This window comes from Trichoplusia ni, chromosome 8 (genome assembly GCF_003590095.1).
Source record: "Trichoplusia ni isolate ovarian cell line Hi5 chromosome 8, tn1, whole genome shotgun sequence".
In the NCBI taxonomy this organism is placed as follows: Eukaryota; Metazoa; Arthropoda; class Insecta; order Lepidoptera; family Noctuidae; genus Trichoplusia; species Trichoplusia ni.
In genome coordinates this window covers 14,116,547-14,138,191 of record NC_039485.1, presented here as the reverse complement: position 1 = coordinate 14,138,191, position 21,645 = coordinate 14,116,547, and the positions used below count along the sequence as shown (strand labels likewise).

At 34.3% G+C, this 21,645-nt stretch overlaps 5 protein-coding genes across 6 annotated transcripts; 2 read left to right on the top strand and 3 right to left on the bottom strand.

Annotated features, from left to right (window-relative positions):
• Window positions 1-3,933: 3,933 nt before the first annotated feature.
• LOC113496379 (GILT-like protein 1) lies at window positions 3,934-7,362 on the bottom strand. The gene is made up of 4 exons (XM_026875569.1): window positions 6,933-7,362; window positions 6,289-6,474; window positions 6,022-6,195; window positions 3,934-5,946 (listed from the first exon to the last, which is right to left on the bottom strand). Exons 1-4 carry the CDS (start codon window positions 7,044-7,046, stop codon window positions 5,716-5,718), a joined length of 705 nt encoding a protein of 234 aa, XP_026731370.1. The 5' UTR covers window positions 7,047-7,362; the 3' UTR covers window positions 3,934-5,715.
• A 239-nt stretch (window positions 7,363-7,601) lies between these two features.
• Window positions 7,602-10,029, bottom strand: LOC113496378 (splicing factor 45-like). Its single transcript, XM_026875567.1, has 7 exons — window positions 9,681-10,029; window positions 9,424-9,604; window positions 8,977-9,095; window positions 8,687-8,893; window positions 8,388-8,538; window positions 8,106-8,200; window positions 7,602-7,890 (listed from the first exon to the last, which is right to left on the bottom strand). The coding sequence occupies exons 1-7, from the start codon at window positions 9,834-9,836 to the stop codon at window positions 7,618-7,620; spliced, it is 1,182 nt and encodes a 393-aa protein (XP_026731368.1). The 5' UTR covers window positions 9,837-10,029; the 3' UTR covers window positions 7,602-7,617.
• A 435-nt stretch (window positions 10,030-10,464) lies between these two features.
• On the top strand, window positions 10,465-11,734 carry LOC113496380 (MICOS complex subunit MIC19-like). The gene is made up of 3 exons (XM_026875570.1): window positions 10,465-10,642; window positions 10,913-11,149; window positions 11,545-11,734. Exons 1-3 carry the CDS (start codon window positions 10,514-10,516, stop codon window positions 11,644-11,646), a joined length of 468 nt encoding a protein of 155 aa, XP_026731371.1. The 5' UTR covers window positions 10,465-10,513; the 3' UTR covers window positions 11,647-11,734.
• A 299-nt stretch (window positions 11,735-12,033) lies between these two features.
• LOC113496377 (serine/threonine-protein kinase greatwall-like) lies at window positions 12,034-16,124 on the top strand. 2 transcript variants are annotated; one of them, XM_026875566.1, is made up of 12 exons: window positions 12,034-12,268; window positions 12,338-12,586; window positions 12,665-12,893; window positions 12,969-13,112; window positions 13,220-13,338; window positions 13,650-13,831; window positions 13,992-14,201; window positions 14,277-14,490; window positions 14,639-14,796; window positions 15,007-15,131; window positions 15,378-15,590; window positions 15,987-16,124. In XM_026875566.1, the coding sequence occupies exons 1-12, from the start codon at window positions 12,176-12,178 to the stop codon at window positions 16,031-16,033; spliced, it is 1,983 nt and encodes a 660-aa protein (XP_026731367.1). In that variant the 5' UTR covers window positions 12,034-12,175; the 3' UTR covers window positions 16,034-16,124. The 2 variants fall into 2 exon arrangements, with proteins under 2 accessions (XP_026731367.1, XP_026731366.1); XM_026875565.1 differs by having other exon boundaries at window positions 12,969-13,145.
• A 329-nt stretch (window positions 16,125-16,453) lies between these two features.
• On the bottom strand, window positions 16,454-19,271 carry LOC113496792 (mast cell tryptase-like; the record flags this gene model as incomplete). Its single annotated transcript, XM_026876115.1, is given in 14 exon segments — window positions 16,454-16,626; window positions 16,629-16,644; window positions 16,733-16,878; window positions 17,089-17,137; window positions 17,140-17,229; window positions 17,318-17,453; window positions 17,577-17,743; window positions 17,821-17,907; window positions 17,980-18,032; window positions 18,035-18,064; window positions 18,182-18,321; window positions 18,477-18,619; window positions 19,022-19,174; window positions 19,251-19,271. Coding segments are annotated over 14 exon segments (1,404 nt in total), but the record flags the coding sequence as incomplete, so codon positions are not given.
• Between the last annotated feature and the right edge of the window lie 2,374 nt (window positions 19,272-21,645).

Sequence of the window (21,645 nt, the reverse complement as noted above, 5' to 3'; positions counted from 1 at the left end):
GGAGAGACAAGTGGCGAGGACGGAGTCGGAGAGACGTCATTACCGCAATCAAAGCACCGAACGCCGCAGAGCGAACCCCGCGCCCGCTAACGACGAGTGCTCTCGATAAAAATTAAAAACACGTGCAAGCCCAGCCTGAGGAAAGTTTTAATGAGAGTACACGGCTCGCATTCACGTACAGATACATATATCTCAGCCTGTCTCGTGTACACTGCACACCCATGCCCTCCGAACATCTGGCTATGTTTTTATGAAATTACGGCATCTTCTTAACATGAAAATCAGGATAGTCTATGCTTCCTAGTCTATGAAGGTCGCGTAAGGTCTGTTTTGTTTTATTTTACCTCTGAAGTATCAGTAAAAACATTATGTTCCCTAAGAACCTATTTTGAGCCGTGAACTTAAAACTTACCTTATCCGTACAAAAGTAAGTCACGAGTCGAATAAAAAAATGGCAGATATGTCAATTTAATACCTAATACAAAAACCTAAGAACTAAATAAAGATCATACAACAAATAAAGGGTTGAAATAAGACGTTATCTAAAATGGATTCTGGACAAACACTCAAACTAATTTATTTAAAAATCAATAATGTGTAATACTCTAAAATGGTCAGTTCAAAAATAAAACTGATTTATAACAACGAGTAAAATCTTTTTGGCAAGGTGCATTTTCCATTTTATGCATATCGGTACGCTTTCGGTCAACATAAAAAATCCATTAGATTTGTGCATTGGCTTAACGAGAGACGACGGGGGGCGGCTGCGGCAGGCGAGCCCCGGTTGACCGTGCGTACGCGGCTTTATTGCGTTCGTATCGGCAGCGATAGCCTGAAATAGACGGGTAAGCCTCAGAGGTAAAGCGTTCATAGACGTTTCCTATGTTAACTGAGATCAGAACGCTATTATTAGCATTCGTTTATGTTATGTAAGGAGATTTATATCAGATAGTTCATACAATTAAGTAGATATGATTCTACCAATTGTTACTTCAAAATAATGATAATTATAATTAATAGTTTACGGGAAAGTGACGTTAATATAAAATTCCCTATATTTAAGATTTGCTTGTTATGACCGACGAAAAACTATAAACAGGAGTCGCTTTTTTGTTTAATGTAAAAAAGGGTCCACTTTCCTTTTATCTAATTGCAATAATTCGCTGCATCTAGTTATATTAAAAGTAACATCTAAAACAAAAATCTAGATACTGTTCGAAACAAAATAATGTTATGTGACTGACAGACTTTAGATTTTTACCTTTTGCATTCAGTCTATAAGTCCATATAATATTAACGTTATAACAAGATTTAAAGGTGTTTGAAGATATAGGTTAAAACCAGATACCTGCGTAGCTACCAAGTATATGTAGGCCCATATTACATCGGTTTCGAAGAAGATACTAGACATAAAAATGGTCATATTATGTAGGCATTTCTACAATCCTACCTATTAGGTATATACGTTGTCATAATGTTTTAGTAAATGGTTAGGTACGGATTACTCAATACTCAATACTCAATTATTTATTGATTAATAGGTAATATAATTCGCGTGATTGGGAATTGTTTACAAAGCTCTAAAGATAACATTAGCCAACTAATCTTGCTTGATGTTATCTTGCCAGTCACTAATCAATACTAATCAACTTTAGTTTGCTAACAACTCATTAGATGCTTATTCATATGATTAATATTTCTGTGGGTAGGTATGTGATTCAAAAGCGTTATATCGCCCTGCTGAAAAGTTCTAAAATTTACAAATCATGACACCCCTAATGTTAAGTTTTCCAAACGTTTTACTTATCATTACCTTTACCCCACTTAATTGATACCTACAAAATAAGCTATTTTTATTAATCTCAATAACCCACCCTCCTTTGCGATGCGCAGTCGGGTAAAAACAGGAATAAATTGTGAGAATCTTTGCAAAACAATAGTTGGAAATGGTGTACGCGAGAAAAAGCCGGATGCAAATGCCATTCATATTAATTAGCAAAGCGAGACGGGGCTTTTACGAAATTAGACCGTGATTTCAGTGAAGATTTATTGTTGTGTTTGAAATGGTTTCCAGAGCAAAGGTAGCCATTTAGTCGCAGCAAATTGGTGTTGTCAGAGCGGGTTTCAAATTGAATTGACTGAAGTCGCTCGTTTGCTTTGTATACTGAGCCGAGGAAAAAGGTGGAAAGCTGCTAATTTATTGCCTTCACACACATTATAGGAAAGTGGAAGCTTGATGCAAATGATTAATGACCGTAGGCTAACGGACGCGCGCCCGTTCTCGCGGCGAGCACGTCGTTTGACAATTATTAGATAATGTGGTTTTTCCAATACATTACGGACGTGGTATGGAAAACATTATATAGGTACGTAATACTTTCAGTTTGGAAGTTATGTGAGCTGTATTTTTGCCGTACATAGACCGATTACTCCAAATGCTCATAAAGCCTTTACGGCCTTTATAACTTTTTACCTAAATTACTATCTTGGGTATACCTATACCATGAGATGCTTTGTTACCCTGTAAAAACGTATAGCAAAAAGGCCTTTATGTAAAAACGCCTTTTAGGTGAATTCAGTAGGAAGTCTCTACCTTTACTTCCCATATTTTTTATAGTAACTATCGTGAAAATGATTCATTATTAAATAAAGCAACGGTTTACTCGCGCGCATTTATCGGGATTCCCCGACTAGTTTCGGACCCAACCATAGTCCTTAATCATGGGCTGACGCGGCGGACTGTTTTTACGTTTGTTGCCTCAGAACTTCGGACAGGGTGAATCGAATTTGTTGATTTTTCATTTAACAATAACTGTTATTTAGTCCCATGAAAATTTCAGAAAATTTGGCTCAATACTTTTTATTTGAAATCGGTTGAATGCTTTTGTTTTTTTTTTTAATTATTATCTTTCGATTATAGCATGCGCACGATATTTCGCACTGTAGCGTGGACAGTAGGGTGTAACTGTAAGATAATTCGGGGTATTTCGAGCACTTAGTTCCAATAAAAAGAACAGATAAATTATCTGTAGCAAAATATTGTTATATTTGGAATAGTAGTTTATGAATTGATTTTAGTTCAAATAAAAAAATGCGCGGTAAATTATAAAATTTAAGAATACTTAACCATCATATTACTTAAGTCATAATGACTTTTGTTCCGATAGTGATTTGTTGGATCCATCTGGATAGGTGTACGTTTAAGTATTAACTAAGTGTCTGTTATAAAGAGGTCGCCTAAAACATCATAAGTAGATTAAGAGAAAAATGGTCCAAATGTGTCTGTATTCACACCTTGTTAAGGGCGTAAACATTTTTCAAAGTAGATACTGACGTATACGTAGGTACATTAACCACAATAATATTTTCATTATCTGCCTAGCCTTTTCCCAACTCTGTTCGGGTTGACTATAAAATAAAATGAAACGATTTATTCTAGAAGTAGGATACATTATTACTTTTACATGTGTTTTTTGAAAATCTAACGGCTTCTAGTATCATCGGATGTAGTTCCCGTGTTTTACGTGGAGCGACATAAATATGTATAGTATATTATCCAGTGTCGTTATTCTGGAAATACCATGTTTGATCAATAATAAATAATTAGATTAATCTGTTGCTTAGATATACAATTTTGTAGCAAACGTAACGCATCTACTAAGGTTTGTTATCAGTCAGACCAATAGTTACTGTGTTAGTACGCATATAAGTAAGTCTATAAACATTGCTTTGTTTAATCTACTATGCCACTGAAGCTTACGTTTTACTAAATATAAATGACGATCACGTTACAAAACACGTTCTTCGAAACATGTTATGTCAAATCGTAAGATATTTTTCAACATATTGTAACGAAACGTAAATGCAAAACCAAATTAGTAATAACAAAAGAGAAGTAGGTACTTTGGTTCGAAACTAATAACAAATCGATTATATGCTTTTATCAAATCTTTATTTCTTAAATTCCAAGGTACTTACACAGTTTGTTACAATTCGAGTTAATGCATAAAAGTAAGTACTGGTGTACAGGAAAATGGGGTATAACAAAAATTAATACCCGTTAAGTTTAGATTTTAACGGACGTTTTCAATATTCATAATTATGTCGTTGAATTTGGCTACTAGAGATAGTTTTGTGTCAAAATTCTGTCTATAGTCGCCAAATCGATCTATATAATAGATTGAATATTAAACGGCGTTAAATGAACAAAGTAACAAATAGCCAGCCTCAGAGCGACTATCCACATCGGCACCTGTGTATACATAGCGAAGTAATTCACACATATTTCATTATTTACATATTTGTCAGTCTACAATAAAGAAATATTTGAATAACAAATAAAGAATATGTCCTTCAAATGATATTATTATTCTTCATATAATGTAGGTAACATTTTGAAAATTTCAGGATACAGAATTTACAATACATTGTTTAGACAATTATTTTACAATACAGGTTGAAATGTCGACAAGCAGGTTTAAAAAATAACCTTAATTTCTAAAACTTGATTTCACGAATTTATGATACTATCGCTGTGATATATTATAAGTTACTATGCAAAACATTTCCTACACTAGAAACAGTAGCATACCTTTAAACACGTCTACATATTTTGTATAATGGAATTTAAAAAAATAAAACAATACTTTCAAATAAAGCAGTCGTTATCATCGGTGATATTAATTATTTTATACCAAGATTTTTAACCATTGTAGCATATATTTCAAATAACAAGACTGATAACATTTCAGTTTAATAAATTGATTGGTTAGGATGTAAAATTATATTTTAACTGAATAAAAAGCAATAGAGGTTTAGATAGGTTCTAGTATACAGTATACCCACTAGTCACTCAGATAGAAGATAACTTACTTAGTTTTTACTCAGACTTTCATTTAATATGATTTTTATTATGTTTAGGTTTACATTTAAATTATACAAATAAATGACGGAAAATTATAAAATATAGAAAAATAAAAAGTATAAAAATACAACAGCTGGAGTCTATCACTAAATGCAATGCACAACCGACTGCAGTTCCACACGTAAAATATATTTAAAATTATTTGTTCAAAAACTCACTAGATTTTTTAGGAAACACAACCCATAATTTAATAATTTAAAAGAAATTAACAACATCACACGAATTTGTATACATAATGAGAATTCGAGTTGAAGAAATAAGAGATACCACATATTCTACCTAATTTCAAATTCCCATTCAGTGTAACAATTATGTTTTATATCAAATTTAATACTTTGGTAGCCTTAAAGTTTCCAAACCTCACCACTAAAAATATAATTAGAAAAATATTTAATATAAGTAAGGTAAAAGGTTTTATAAAGACCAATACATGATGTTCAGTTCAAACTTAAAGATTATGGTCCTTTTAGTCAGTACTTGTTCCTCGAGTTTAGATAACATAGAGTTTGAACCTACACATCTAGTATTCTATAGGTGCATTACATATCAGGACACTATTTATACACTTACAACATTATAAATGACGCAATTTACACAGGAAATAATATAGTTAATATAATTAATTGGATTAAATGTTTAAAAATAATACAATTTATGTAAGTTGACTGGAATTTTATGGAAGTAACAATATGAGCAGCCTTTGAGCTTCAATTGACAAGACATTACAGTTCATAATCTTAAATAAAATGCTGAAGAATATTGTGCATGTTTGGCCGATCGAATTTAATATGTCACAAACAAGGTGGTGGCAATGGCATATCAATCAATTTGCATACTTCTAATAAGAAATTTTTCAGTATTGCCGCCTGATTACCTCGTGAACCGTTTAATGTTATTGTTGGTATGAAGGTTGGCTGCAATATATGTGTATCATCTCCATGTTTCTTTAGCAATGCAGACCCATGGTCAGTGTTAGCACAATTCTTAATAGGATCTGGACTTGTCTTCATTTCTTTAGCACACTAAAACAGTAAGATAAAAATTTACCTCTTATCATTATAGATAAAACAAAATAATTGATTGAATAGTATATTTACCCTGGCAAGAGCATTATCAGCATCCATATTATCTGAGATCATACATTCTGTTATCTGAACAGACGTTGTCATATTGGCCATGGCCTCAATGGCGCAGGCATGTATTTTGTTGGCGTAGCACTCTTCCTCACCGTGTTGGCATTGGAAGTAAAACTTCCCATTCTCTTCTTTGGTCTAAAAGGAATTATGACAATTTAGAAGTTGGGGACTGTTTCGCTAGAAGACTTATTTCAACTAATGTATAGTATAATATTCTTGGATACTCACTGTAGCCTTCCCATAAGGAACTAGAGTGACCTGAAGGAAGTCAGAAAGCTTTTCTGTCACCGGGCCCAAATGTCTCATAAAGAAGTGTTTTGAGTCAGGGCAGAGAGCTTCATAGTACACCCTCACCTTCACCTTGTCCTGTTTGTGTTTATTATAACTGTCATCTTCTAACTCCACAATACCAGCCTGTAAGAGCAACAATAATACCACAAGGTAAATAAAGAATAAGGATTTGGCTCCTAATTTAATGTGAAAGTTCCTAAGGATGGAATTCAATTCAAATTCTCATGACCTTGATACGTAAATCATCATATATTATCTTTTACTGTAATTTTTATTTCTTTCTTTTATTGGCATGTATTAAACAGACCATATTTTAGTACATTTTCTTTGGATACAGTACATAAACCAGTAACCAATTCCAAGTTCAGAAACATAATTATGTTAGCTACTTATCAGGACTCCTGATTCCAACAATAATGAATTATTATTATACATTTATGCTTAGTCAAGGTTCATTAATTTTTAATTCAAGAAATTAATAACAGATAACGAAAAATGAAGTCTTTTCAATTTGTTGCATAGTGATTGATACACAGATAAGATTAAATCGAATTAATTTAATTAATAGATAAATCGCTTACCTCTGATAATTGCGTGGCGGGTTTATCTGGTAGCAATCGAAAGAACTGCCACAATATCAAGCCAAGTAACACTATAACTACTAATCTATATCTGTTACACGAATAAAATGCCATTTTAGTTTATGATCAATTTAAAAAATGGTACCAGAATTTCATTCAATATTTTAACAAACAATGCTGTCACTGCAAGTTTCGAAAGATTTCCTATCGACGGCAGCAGCTGTTGACTGCTGACTGAGAGTTAAACAAACACTACATGTCTTATATTAGAAACATGATTTTCTTCCCATTTTCAATCTAAATTAAAATATAACAATAATATCACAACATCTTTGTTCAGCTATGAGCTGCATATTACTTTACATTCAGTCACACGAAGAAGCTGAAGTAGTAAACAATTACACTCAGATGACAACATACGTACCAAATTGACAGTAACTGTCACAGACGTAGGCCACTCTATACGGCTCTATGACTCACGCTTCGCATGCTTGCCATTTAAATAAAGCTTTTTCTGATAACTGTTACTACTTTTTACTGGCACTCTTTTAACTGCTATTTACAAAATCTAAAATTATTTCATAAAACACTGTTTCTTGATTAAATTATCTCTCTTTCTCAAACAAACGGGTAAAATTTGATAGAGGTGGGGTAAATGAAAGAAACTAGTATCTTACATAACGCTCTATTCAGTCAACTGCAGGGAAGCAAATTTTTCTACATCATAAAATCCAGCTTTAACTTGTCTCCCTCCAAAAAATCTGCCATTTAGATCTACAACAGCTTTAATAGCACTTTCGATTCTCTTGAATTCCACGAAAATCCGGACTGCTTCATCAGAAGGTGCATTTGGCATTTCAAATATTAACACTTTTATAACATCTCCATACTTTGTATTGCATTCATCTTTTACTTCAGGTTCTAGCTCTTCATCAACGTCACCAGGCCCAACCATATTCTAAGAAAAAAAACAATATGACTATGAACATCAAAAAAATTATTTAAGTTTTCAAGCCAATGTTGCAACAATTATGAATTATTATTACTATCATGTGACAGTGGATAAATTTAACCTTCTCTAACTCAGAGCTAGTCTACTTCACACCAAAAGTTGAGACACAGACAGCTAATTTCTTTTTATTTACAGTATAGATATGATGACCAAATACTTACTCTTAATAAAACCACTTTACTAGGGGATTTCATGATTTCTGTAATAGATGGTTCGTGCCTGGATCCATGTGGCGAGTGCGAAGCAGTCGGCGAGTCTGTAATATAATGACCAGAGTGTATTTTTATAAAACATTTTTATACAACCCCTAGTTTGCAGTTTCACAAGTTGGAATCAAATCTTAAGTAGTAAGAACTAATAATTGGTCTGAAACTAGTTAGGTTAATCATTACCATTTGAAAATTATTTCCACAAAAATGCAAACATTTGTAGTAAAATCATACCTGGTCCTGGTAATGAGGGCATAGCAAAACCAGGTGGCGGCATAACATTACCATCCTTCTCATGAATTATCCGACCACCTCGTTTCGAAGTCTTTTCTACTTGCAAAGCCACTGACATTCCCTGTTCTTTCTTGCCCAAACCTTGCCCTTCCTGTAAATAATACATTAGTAATATTAATAACTGTACCATATTTAATATTGTGATAGCATTATGGAAAATTTGTTGGTATGGTAGTAATATTAAATGCAATATTCAAAAAACTAAGCCCAGATTTAAAAATGTGCTTATCAAGATATACCTTAAAACCATATTTGGCCATAATTTTAGCAGCTACTGAGCTTGCCCCGTATCCTCCAATGGAGAAACCAACTGCCGGAGCTGGTGGAGGTATGCTCTGTGGAATGGGTGGTGGGGATGGGGTCTCCACTGTGAGTGAGGGTGGTGGGGCTATTGCAGCACCAGCAGACCTCTTTGAAATCTCCTCTGCCTCTTCTTCTTCAGGTTGCTGAAAACAAAAAATAGATATTATATATTTATTGATTAAAATGAAATAAAACAAAAACTTAAATTATCATTTCAACAACTTACAATTGGCACTAATGTCTTCTCTGGAACAGTATCCTCATCATCACCAAACCTGCTTTTTCGCTTTCTTTCTGATCTTTCTCCTCTATCTCCATCAAGTTGTAATTTCTTTGCTTGTAATTCTGAAACATTTTCCATTAGTTAAAGATTATTTTAAGAAATGGGCTCCATTTTGTCAGCAGTGTCTTAGAATAATTAAGTAAGCAGGTAGGTACATAAAACTGTCAAAAAGTCACATTAATACTTGCATCGGGATTCAACCTGAACCTTGTACATACTAACCCATGCATAGAGCCACAACATAGTCACTTAATGGGTTTTGCATCAAATGGAATTCGTTGAATATTCTGACCACAATATATTTTTAAATCTAAATTGAGACTTTGTTGTTTTACATTGTATTATACAGTCAACAAGCAAATAACTAATTTTCGTCAAAAATGTCCTTACCTTTTGCCACTTTTTCATAGTCGTTAGGCCACATGGGGTCATATTCGTTAGCAACATTCCAGTCAAAATCACGCACATTCAATGAGGCAGTGAGTGTTTTTCCTTGAAGTTTGGGACTGTTAGAATTAGACTCATCCTCTTCTTTTTGTTTACTTTTCAAGTCAATAACAGGAGTGAGCACCTGTAAAATAAACAAATTGTTAGGCACTTAGAAATAACGATAACAGCATGTGGCTTATGTGGTCATATTTTAATACCTGAGTAGTACGTCGTAATGCCTCTCGTTTGGGCTGCGTAACTGCGGCCTTTTTAAGTTGCAACTGGGACTGTAATAACTTAATACCCGAAGACCATCCAGCTACCTTTTCAGTAGTACGTGCTTTAATAGTATCAAGATCGTCATACAACGACATTGTTCAAAGGATTATACATGCAACTTTATTTACTTATAGAAAGTGTAATCAACAATCAAGTCAACCACTAGTTTTTAATTGCGTTTCCAGGTATTACTTAACAAATACGAGTCAAATATTCAACGATACCGATATTTAGAAACACAACACCAGCAAATTATCAAAATTTGACATATTGACATTATTCACTTTGACAATAGTCAATAGAATATAAATACTCCAACAGATGTTGTAATGAGAGCACAGGTAATAATAACACAAGATTTCGAGTATTATATTTATCTTCATGTGTGAAAGTTGTGGAATAATATGATTCTATCTTCTCAATAAAATGTTTACGTCGTTATTATTATTACAATTAACAAACTTGTATCCATACAAACTGTTAGAAAGAAATCAAGACCAGAAAATAATGAAATGGAAAAGACTTAAAAATGAAAAATGCGGTTGTAAAATAACTGATTAAAAGAGTAGGTAAACTATTTTTAATAATAATACAGGTTCATTGAAAGCAATAAACTCTTTTCTTACACACCTGATGTTATTTTCTTTTTTATTGAAATAAGTAGTCGGTGCTTTTGTAAAAAAATTATGACATCGAAATAATGACAAATTTTTAACAAAAATTGTCTTGTCCAATCAGTATTGAATATTATAAATTGGAACTTAAATTTAAAATGGGAACTATAGCTAGTAAAGACACCAGACGAATCAGTTTCGATAACAATTTTGCAATAAGCCCACCCATAGCTCTCCAGAAATCAATAGAAGCCGAAAATGTTATAGCATTTGAAAACCTCCCTCCCGTAAGTCTTATCATTTTATATTATTTTTCTTTCAGTATTTGGTTTTTTAAACAAGCTAAAACATTAATTTAATTTTTTATTATTGCGTTCATGCTGTCTTTCAAATTACTATTCTTTTATTTTAACATTTGGTGATTTGAAAGTAAAAACTGTTGCGAGCACGTAACTTTTATTTATAAAGGATAAGATAATTATACTTACTTAATTATCTTTTACGATTCCTCTCACTTGAGTTTCAAACTCAAAACATTAATTGTGACCTAATTTTAGGAACCATCAAACGAACTAATGTTCAAAGACAAAGGCGGCGACTATCTAGAAGATGGCGAAATGGATTACTGGTCCCATAGAATAGACTATCTCAAAAGGGAACATCAAGTAATCAATAAAATTATCGAAGCTGAATATGACAAAAGCATCGAAACAACAAACAAAACATTCGAGTCGCCTAAAATAACACACGAAAAAATACAAAAAATAAAACCATGCTTTGACTGGCGAGCTAAGGTACTGCCTCAAAACCTATTTAATTATTCTTAGAGAGTTCAAACTACTTAAAGTTCTGGGTTCGATTCCTATGCATGTTTATATTATTTTTATGGTCAAGATTAATAAAAAACAAGTTATTCTATCTGCAATTCAATACCACGTATCCAAATGTTCTACTTATTAAACATTGATCTTACACTAATTTAGGTACAAAGTTGTAAAGGGATTATGAGAGGTAAACAGTACACATCGTGGTTATTTGAAACATATCGCAGATTCATTTGCCTCAGTCTTCGTCCGCTGATGTCCCATCGGGAATCATCACTGCAATTAATTGTACATTACTGTGTTACTTCAAATGGCATTTTTATTTCTTTGATAAAGTTTTTAAACCCTGGATTACACATTTCCAGATATTGAAATGTTACGAAGATAATTCTCATCAACCACTGGTTTGTTCAACACTAGTGCAAGCCTTTACCAAATGCGTCACAAATTGCAGAATGGAGGATTAGTTTGTAACAATTTCTTGTAGCTCGTTTTCGATAGTAATTATACCTTGTCTTTCAACAAAACTTTCACAATAAATCATATTAACTTCCATTGAGACATTTTTACTTATTACTCTTAAACTTAAAGGAAAAGTACAGAAAGCGAAATCTACGCTACTAAACTTCTCTGTACGTTTGTTTATCCTGTGAACTAAATTTTATTTAAATATCTTAAAACTATAATATATTGTATGTCGCTAAGTCCATTTGTGTAGTAGATTAGCCAGGAATTGACACAATGTCTTGCCTCAAAAAAGGATTCTTCACCTTATTAAGCTGACCTGAGAAGCTGACTAATACAAAGAATAGCAGATCTTTTGGATTTCTGAACGAATTATCATCGATCATAACTGTCGCTTCTGTGTGACTGAGACCTGGCTGTCACTTTCACTCGTGTCGTTTCATTTGAATTCAATCTCAATTTATTTGTGTGTATGAAAATAATGTGGTGATTTCTGATTCTATCAAAACATTTTCTTGCTTTCGGGTGAAAATGTCTACAAATGATTCGAAAGATGAGGACAAATCATCTTGTCATACTATTTTAGACAAAATCAATTCCATAAATGATACTGTTATTACCAAGGTATTTTATTAGCACTAAATATTTTCTACTGAAATTAATTTGACTTGACAATGTATACTTTTATTTTAGCCACCAGATATTAACGATTTTACAATAATTAAGCCCATAAGTCGCGGGGCCTTTGGTAAGGTGTTTCTTGCCCACAAGAAGAGTAACAAAGATCAGCTGTACGCGATTAAAGTTATGAAGAAGTCTGCCATGATAAACAAAAATATGGTCACTCAGGTAGTTACTGAGAGAAATGCTCTGGCATTGTCAAGAAGTCCATTTTGTGTACATTTATTTTACTCTCTGCAATCTACTTCATCTATTTATTTGGTAAGATAAACAAAATATTTCGATTTAGTTTATTGACAGAGTTTTTATGATTAAATAATTATTTTTCTCCATTTCCAGGTCATGGAGTACATGGTTGGAGGTGATTTAAAATCACTGTTAGGTGTTTATGGGTTCTTGGAAGAATCTATGGCTGTGTTCTATGTTGCTGAGGTCACACTTGCTTTGGACTACTTACACAAACATCACATTGTTCATAGGGATCTCAAACCTGATAATATGCTTATATCTCGATCTGGGCATGTAAAACTAACTGATTTTGGTTTATCTAAAATTGAAGTAAACAGAGGTAAAACAAAACAATACAAGATAAAAGAATGTAAAAACAATACATACAATAATTTTACACTTATGAAAATTTTAGATTTGGAGATATCAGACTTTGTGAATTGCACACCAAGCTTGAACCTGAGAACACCTGGGCAGCTGCTGTCACTTACATCACATCTCTCCTTTGGATCTGGGGGAGGCGACAGCACACACAACTCTGTCATGTCTACTGACGCCTGTGAGAACCTTCTTGATGAACTTAAAGAGACTAGTATGCCCTTATTACTTAAGTAGAATACATGTGTAGCTAAATGTAGTACAAAGTATTTTTTCCCCTATTTACAGGTAAATTGAAAAGTCTTTTTGATGGAGTCAGTGCCCTGGAGTGTTCACCGTTGCTGAATCAGTCTCACATGTCTGGAATACATCCATTCATGAGTGCTGACAGTATTAATTTTGATAGTGTAAGTATAACTAGTAAGTTTTCCCAGTAATTTCATGATCTCTTCTCTTTTTAATTAAACTTTAAATCAGAAAACATGGTGGTTCTTAAGTAGATTAGATAGCCATACTGTATAATTTTATGTTATGTATATTATATTATATTCAAGGTATACAATGAATGTTTAAACTCTTAGTATGACAATGCAACTAACATAATTCTGAAATCAGTGCTGCATAAGTTTCAGACCTTTCTTGAAAACTAATTCCATGTACAACTGAGTAACATTAAGTAATAAAAATAGATAATAATAGATTCTTTCGATTGTTTTAGTCACAAGACTCTGGTTCCTACCACACTTGTGAAAGCTCTAAGAACAGTTCAAACTCTAGGAGTAACAAGTCAACAGATCCAAGCAGCAACAGTTCTGTAGGAGAGTCGACAGTATCTGACTCTATGCATGACCCATCCACTTCACCATTGTGCAGGGGACATTCACTTAAGAGAATACCTAGGTAAGTCACAATAATTTATTTACAATGGATTTTTATAAATCAATATTTTACCAACCTTAACTTGAACATTCAAAATATCTAATAATAGATAGTTTTAAGTGTAAGGAATGTGCTCTTAAAGATTAACATAGTGATTAAAAGATAACCTCCATTTTTACAGCTTCAGAGCAAAGAAAAGAAAAAGGATATTAGACTGTGATGGAGACACCCCCACAGGAGTAACAAGCTTAGCAGAGTCTAAAGAGAATCACAGTGGTCTCACTCAAGAGATTATGGCGTTAGAGTTAAGTCAAAACACACCAAAGCGCATGTCCATACATCCAACACCTGATAAATACAAAAATCCCATCAAAGGTGTTTTGAAAAAACGGTATGTAACAGAAACAAGAATAATGACGCATATAAAAAAGAAAAATACTTATTCTCAAAAGCGCTTTTTTTTCAGGTGGGTATCTCAAAACGATAGTCATCATTTCAATGTAGGAGTTATATTTTCGACTCCAGTTTCAAACAAATCACCAGAAACAAAGAAGAAGGAAACTCGGTTTAATTTACCTAAGGATGACCAACCAGCTTCAGGAATTAAGGACAAAACTTTTATGTTTGGTAAACATATTTCTACCAGTCTGGAGATATTTCCTACAAGGCGATTAAGTAAGGTAATATTGTCGATATTGGTTATCTCATTTAAGTGTTCACAGTTAAGCTTAAAATCATTAAATCGAGACACATTGTGCTTTGAGTAATATTATAATATGCAAGTTTAATATTAGTACTTAGTAAGTTTAATATGCCTGTTATTTACAGGGCGAAGGCAGTCGTTCGCCAACAGATTTGTGTAAAACGCCGCTGGCCACCGCACATACACCGTATAGAACGCCAAAAAGCGTGCGGCGAGGAAACTTAGTGTCAGACCAGAGAATTTTGGGTACACCTGACTATTTAGCACCTGAGTTACTTTTGAGGTATGTTAGACTAGTTAGTAAGACATTCGTTACTGCTTAGGTTTGACTGCCATAGTTAATGAGGTACAAGTTCTCTTAAAATATAGTAAAGTTGACAAACTCACAGGTATTTGAAATCGCATCTCATATATTTTTATTGCTGCTTCGTACCGCAATTAGTGATTTTAACCACATACACTAGTCAGTGTATAAATACTCTTTGCTTTATAGACAGGGGCATGGTCCACCAGTGGATTGGTGGGCGTTAGGTGTATGCTTATACGAATTCATGACTGGTGTTCCGCCTTTCAATGATGAGACTCCACAGGCAGTTTTCAAGAATATATTGTCTCGAAGTAAGTGATGTGAATTCATTTAATTTTTATGTAGTGCTTCCGTATTTTTATTTAGTTTTGTGTTTTTTAAGTATTAAATTAACTTATTTTTTCCTGCAATGATACAGAAGGTAAAGTCTAAATCATATTTGTGTAATAAATTTATTTTATTTTCACATAATTCACATTTATTAATTTCACAAACAAAGTCAATATAGTTTAAGGCATACAATAGTTTCTTATAAAATCAATTTTGACGTAAAATAGACATCGAGTGGCCAGAAGATGACGAGGCTCTGTCTCCTGAGGCAGTCAGTGCTATAGAGGCGCTTCTTACCATGGACCCGTCAGAGCGACCGGCGGCTGCCCTTGTCAAGTCCATGTCCTTGTTCCGTCACATCGACTGGGAGAACCAGCTGAACGTTGAGCCGCCGTTCATACCGACACTAGATGATGTACACGATACGGGGTATTTTCAAGGTAAATAAGTTAAACATGTTACCTCTAAAAGTGTGTTAGCTACCTAACACACGCAGGCGAGGAAGGCAGTGAACGATGTGAAGGATGTGAAGGAATGATTTTGTTCCCTTGTTGCGGTTGGACTTTGGACCAAACCTTAGATTGGTAGTGGGACAAGAAAATTTTGTTTTTAAAGGAAAGAGTCCATTCCCGCTAAGGAATTTAATCCTTGTGGCGCGGGCGGTTTTACAAACATTCAAGTCAGTTGCACAAATGGTTATAATAATATTAATAAAAGTAAATCTGTTTGAATAACAGATAGTAAACTATTCTACGCCTATATATATATAACATACAATTATAATGTTGTTCTCTCTAAAGTTGTCTTTATTGACTTCAGCAATATATTTGTTTCAGCCCGAAATATACTACAGCAGCTGCATGTTTCTAACTTCGATATATGATAAAGGTAAATATTAAAGTTATTTTAAGTAATGGATTATTCAGTATAGCGTGAAATGTAATAAGTATATACTTAAAATATTCTAATTATAGTTTTTTACCATCATGTACCTACTAATATATTATATATAATATGTATTTGAAGACTGATCTGAAATTTTTAGGCCATCTTATTTGTAATGCTTTGTTTATGTTGTATTGGTAGCAAATGATTTATCAATGAAGCTTTGTGATTTTTAGAAATAAATAATAGTACCTTCAAATGTTGTTAATTTTTTATTTAATTCAGAACCTTAAAATAAATTGGCACAATTTCCATACGCTTAAAATGTATTTTTATTTTGCAATCAGTTGAGAAAAACAAGGTTACTAGTTGATTTTCTCAAAATAATTGACCGTTAAAATTAATTACCGAACAATAGTCAAATTGATTTCGAAATTATCCTTCTTGTATACCCACTATTGGAGTTCTTCTGGATCCAAGGCATGAAGTAAGTGACGCGTGTGTACACACCGGGGTACTGGCCTTTACCGCAACCGATGCCCCACGATACAATACCTACTTGCGTCCAGCGACCGTTCTCATTCACCATCAGGGGCCACCACTATCACCCTGTAAAAAATCGTACAAGTAGGTATCTATCAAATATCTATAAAACGGTTTCAATTTAAAAACGTCATCTTTAGTGTTCACTACTTACACTACAAGAGTCCATGCTAGCTTTACCAGCGCACAGCATGTGCTCTACGATGCCGCCGGGAGCCGCGCCGCCATACTTCAACTGGCATTCCTGGTTCGACCAAATCGGAATCGACACTTCTTGAAGAACGGAGGGCTGAGGACCGCCTTAACAATACAAATAACAGTGAGTCATGACAGTGACTTGCATATAAATCAAACGACTACATTTAGGTATTCGAAAACAACATGAACAATAGGTATTGTCGAATGTGTGACCCTAATTATCCGAAAACATTTTAAAGTAATTTAAAATATTTGTTCCGATTTAACGCTCTTGTTCTTGCCTTTATTATCAAAATTCGGATGAATACTTACTCTCCCGCAAACTTCCCCAGCCAATGACCGTTGCGACTTTGCCCTGATATGAGCTCGACCGCCAGAAGGTAGGCAGATTGGACGAATATTGTTCGTGAAACTGACTGGCTGATCCAGTGTTAAAACGGCGACGTCATTGTACTGAAAATATGAATATCGAAAATTGAATTATATTCACAAGTTTGCTTAGTTTACTATAACTATCTATCTAGTTCAAAAAAATATTTACCAAAGTACGCATGTCGAAACCTCGATGCCTCACAACTCTCTTGATTTTTCTCTCAACATGTTGCGTTTCAGTGTTCGTTCTTATGTTGTAATCTCCAAGTCTAGCTGTTAGACGGGCAACATCCCAAGATGTCATACTGCAAAACAAATTTATTCATCAACATTTAAATACTCCATTAAGAAAATATAAAATGTAAATGGCAATTATAAATTTCAGATTCATTGTTAATGAGTTTATTTAGTAGTTCTTGGGTACTTACTGTGCCACACAATGCGCTGCAGAAAGCACATGCCGGTCATCCATGAGAGAACCTCCACAGAACTGGCGACCGGCGTTGAACAGCGCCACGATCCACGGCCACTCGTTCAGCTCCGCATTATGCCCACCAACAATACGCTCTTCGTCTTGGTACGTGCTTTCATATGTCTAAAGTCATATAAACTTTAAGAATATATGTCATACTTTAATTATTTTACAGATATCTTACTTGGATACGGGTTAACATACCTGAGTCCGTTCTTTCTGCCGCAGGAACCATCTACAGCTGCTGCAGGTACGGATGGTTTCGTTGGATACGCCGGTGCCCAGGTCTAAACATACATTTTAGATAATTGCACTAACGTTTACGAATATCTCAGGTCAGTAAAATAAAATCAAAGTACCTGTTTAGTTGTACTGGGAGGCTTCGTAGCCCAAGTGGTCGAAGTAGTGGATAGCTATTCGGTGGCTTTGTTGTAACCCCTGCAACTGTATGATAACAATAACTCGAGATTTATGTAATCATATTTATTACTATTTGGCGTGACGTACTTCTGTTACAAATATATATTTTTTCGGTTCATTATGTAATTAAGTTCGTTTTACCTAGGGAAGGCGGATGCGTGGCTGGCGTGTGATCAGGTGGGTGCGTGGGTATCGCTGGCGGCCACTGCGCGGGGATCTGCCGGACGCTGCTGTCTCCGTAGGACCAGCGTGTCAGAGCAGACAGAACTCCACCGGAGAGCCTGACAGGACGAAACGGTTAGTGGCATTTGTCCATATTATAGAACATAAAGATGTCAGAAAATATTTAGTGCTCTACTTTATTTAAATACTTATATTTGCCAATGAGTAAAGTGGTATTATAACATATTAACAGGACTATTGCATAGTGACTAACCCAGACAGAGGTGCAGGTGGAAAATGTACAGGTATAGGTGGTTGTATATAGCCGAATCGTTGCACATCAGGTTCCTGCTGCGGTGGTGTACCCACTGGTTCCGTACAACACACACCAAACACCTTCAAATTTATCAAAAACAACTCATAAGAATTAAAAGCAAACAGTGAATTCAAGTTTAAAGTTATTGCTCTACATAAATGATCGTGAACTAATTTTGTTTAAACTACTCATTCAATTAAAAACAGGTATCGCGAGTCCGCCCGGCAGGGTTCGCTGCGATGCGATTAAATCAAGGGACTGTAAGTTATATTTTAATCTGGATGCGTAGTAGCCAGAAAAAATAAAAGAAACCCGCTACTGCCTATAAAAACAAAAAAAAAACAAAATCCAGTGTACATTTGTAAAGCAGTTGCAATATTTTGTAGACGAATGCAAAAGTAAGAATACAAAAAAAAACAAATTGTAAAAGTATAATATACATGTCAAACTAGCTTAGATAAATATTTGACGGACATAGTTTACCTCATTGTTGTCATTTTGACGTAGCTACAAGTGTCATAGTGGCCCATCACCCAGCCGTCCCAACCAGAAAGGTCAGCGACCTTGAACAATGGGTAGCAGTCGCGGAAACTCTTGCAGCTTCCTTTCTTTCCAAGAGTCGTTTTACAATCCATACCATACGCACCAACAGCCTGCTAAAAACAAAATGTAATAAGTAAAAGCCTCTGACCAATGATTTACGATTCCCATAAAAACTCTTAAGTCTTAAACCTGTCTCGGTCGTAGAGCAATATCTGTCTACCCATCGGCGGTGAGTTCGAAATATCTCGCTTCGCCCGTCCCGAATAAACTGAAAAATAAAAGTCAATTAAAAATAATTACTTTGTCGAATCGTTTATGATCATTAAAATGATTAAGTAGGTATTGTTAAATTTGTTGCTGTTATAGTAAGTAGTTAGCTATAGTTGCAAAACAAAATCGTAAATTTCTGACCCTGGTTAATTGAAACCGATCAGTTATTAAAATTAAAAACCCTTTTTAATTGCTGGATAAACAGCCACGTTTCTAATTCCCTTTTATATGTTCGCAAAAGGTCTCAATAAAGAAATGAAATACAAGTTATTTTTGGAGCCGAATGTAAATAAAATTTAATTTGATCTGGTTCGTTGAACCCGATACTTAATTATGGCCAAAACAGTCTCTAATGAATTGCTCCTAACATCATGTCGCAAATAAATAACGGTAGTTTAATCATATCTTATGAGCAAGTACCGTATGTGGGGTCTAAAAAATAACTAACTAAAAATTAACCTGTTTAAACATGTATGTATACTGAGCTCATTAGCAGTTGTTACTAATTATACACAGAGAACGATTGACATGTGATCACATACATATTTCTACAAAAAAATAATATATTGTTGCCTATTTAATTAACGATGACGTAAACTTGTCAAACAGTAAACAAAACTTCAAGGAAATTTATATTCTAAAGGCGATCTAAAAGCATAGCTCAAGTACAACAACGTACCAAACATGTCGTAAACATGCATGTTATTTATTTCGGATCGCTGCATAACGGTTTCCGTTATATTCAAACCTCAGGAATTCAATATAACATGTGCAGCATGCCAATAAGTGCCAATAACGTAAATGACCTAAATACTATACTTAACAACTTAACAAGTTGTTTCAAGAAGGTCTATGCCGTTTTTATCGCTAGCCCTATTTGTTTTTTTGGCCCAAACCAGACCCAGTAGGTAGGCGTGTAAAAGAAAACTGGTCCGAATTGTAGTGCAATATAAGAAGACCTAGATGTAACTGGCACGCGTAAATAACCGAACCTTGAAGATGTTGGAAGCTGTATCGTCCCACTTACAAGAAAGGTTCTAAAAATTAAACCTGATCGCTTGAGATACCATAATAAAAATACGACCTTTAAAGGTTCCTAGATTTAAGATGACAAAAAACCGTTTAGTGCGTGTCTCGATAAAGCAAAGTAAGCTTTAAATTCCGTATCGGAGAGAATATTTTACTTTATTGGCTAGACTGCAATGGTTTTGTAAATAGCATGCAGTGGTATGCCAACTGGCGCGACACCTTGAACTGATACTAATAACAAGTAATTTAATGGTCTGCTGGGAGCAGCCTCAGAATTGTGATTTTCAGTCCGGAGTTCCGTACAGTAGTGAACTTAAAAATCTGACTGCCTCTAATCAATAAATGTCTTTGTTATGCTCTGTCTAATCAAAACAAGTTCGACTAGAGGCTTTTGCTTCTGGATTCCGGGTTCAGCAGTCTAATGCGAGGAAATGTCACCGGGCGTGATCCCGCTTCAATCGCCAGTCTCAGATCTAATTAATGTCCTCGAAGTGAGTCACAAAAAAAGTTCAACAACTGAGCAAGGTATGGACAATGAATTGATTGATGTGATCGACTTTGGATGTGTGGGCGTGTAACAATTTGCATTGAATCGGTCCCATAGGTATTTCCGAATAATAGCCTATGTTTTTTAGAACTTGTGAGTACCGAATCAATTGCGGGTTGACGATCGACATCTTCATCAAGCTTGGCATGGACAAATATAAATGTTGTTATTCGTTTTAAAATGTGCCAGTAGTGGAAGATATAATACATTCGTGAAAAGCCACTTGATGCATAATTTATAATTAATCTGATTATCGTTTGAATAAACTGGACATTTATTTCCTGAGTTTTACGATGGACAAATATCTTTGTTGCTAATTTAACTTTCTCTAGCCTCAAAAACCTCATAGCCACATGTGCCGTGCATTGTTTTGAGTCCTCGCAAAACAAACAGTGGACTTTATATTCTTTCTATGAATGAGTCGTACGTGGTAACTTTTACATTTTGGTTCTTTATGGTAAAGATAAATGTAAAAATAATGCTCTCACTTTTGTTCGTGATGGTAAAAAGTATCAATTTTTGTCTCCAAATTAGAACTTGATATCAAGACAACAATTATTGTATTGTCTATCAACAAACGTAACTATAGAAAAAAAACAACTAAGGTATTTACTATTTAGTATGAAAACAGTTTCATTTTAATAAATAAAATAGTAAGTTAAAACTAAATCCGCTTACCATTCAAAATAACCGCATCGTCGGTGTACAACCCGCCATCAGACTCCGAGAATCCATCAT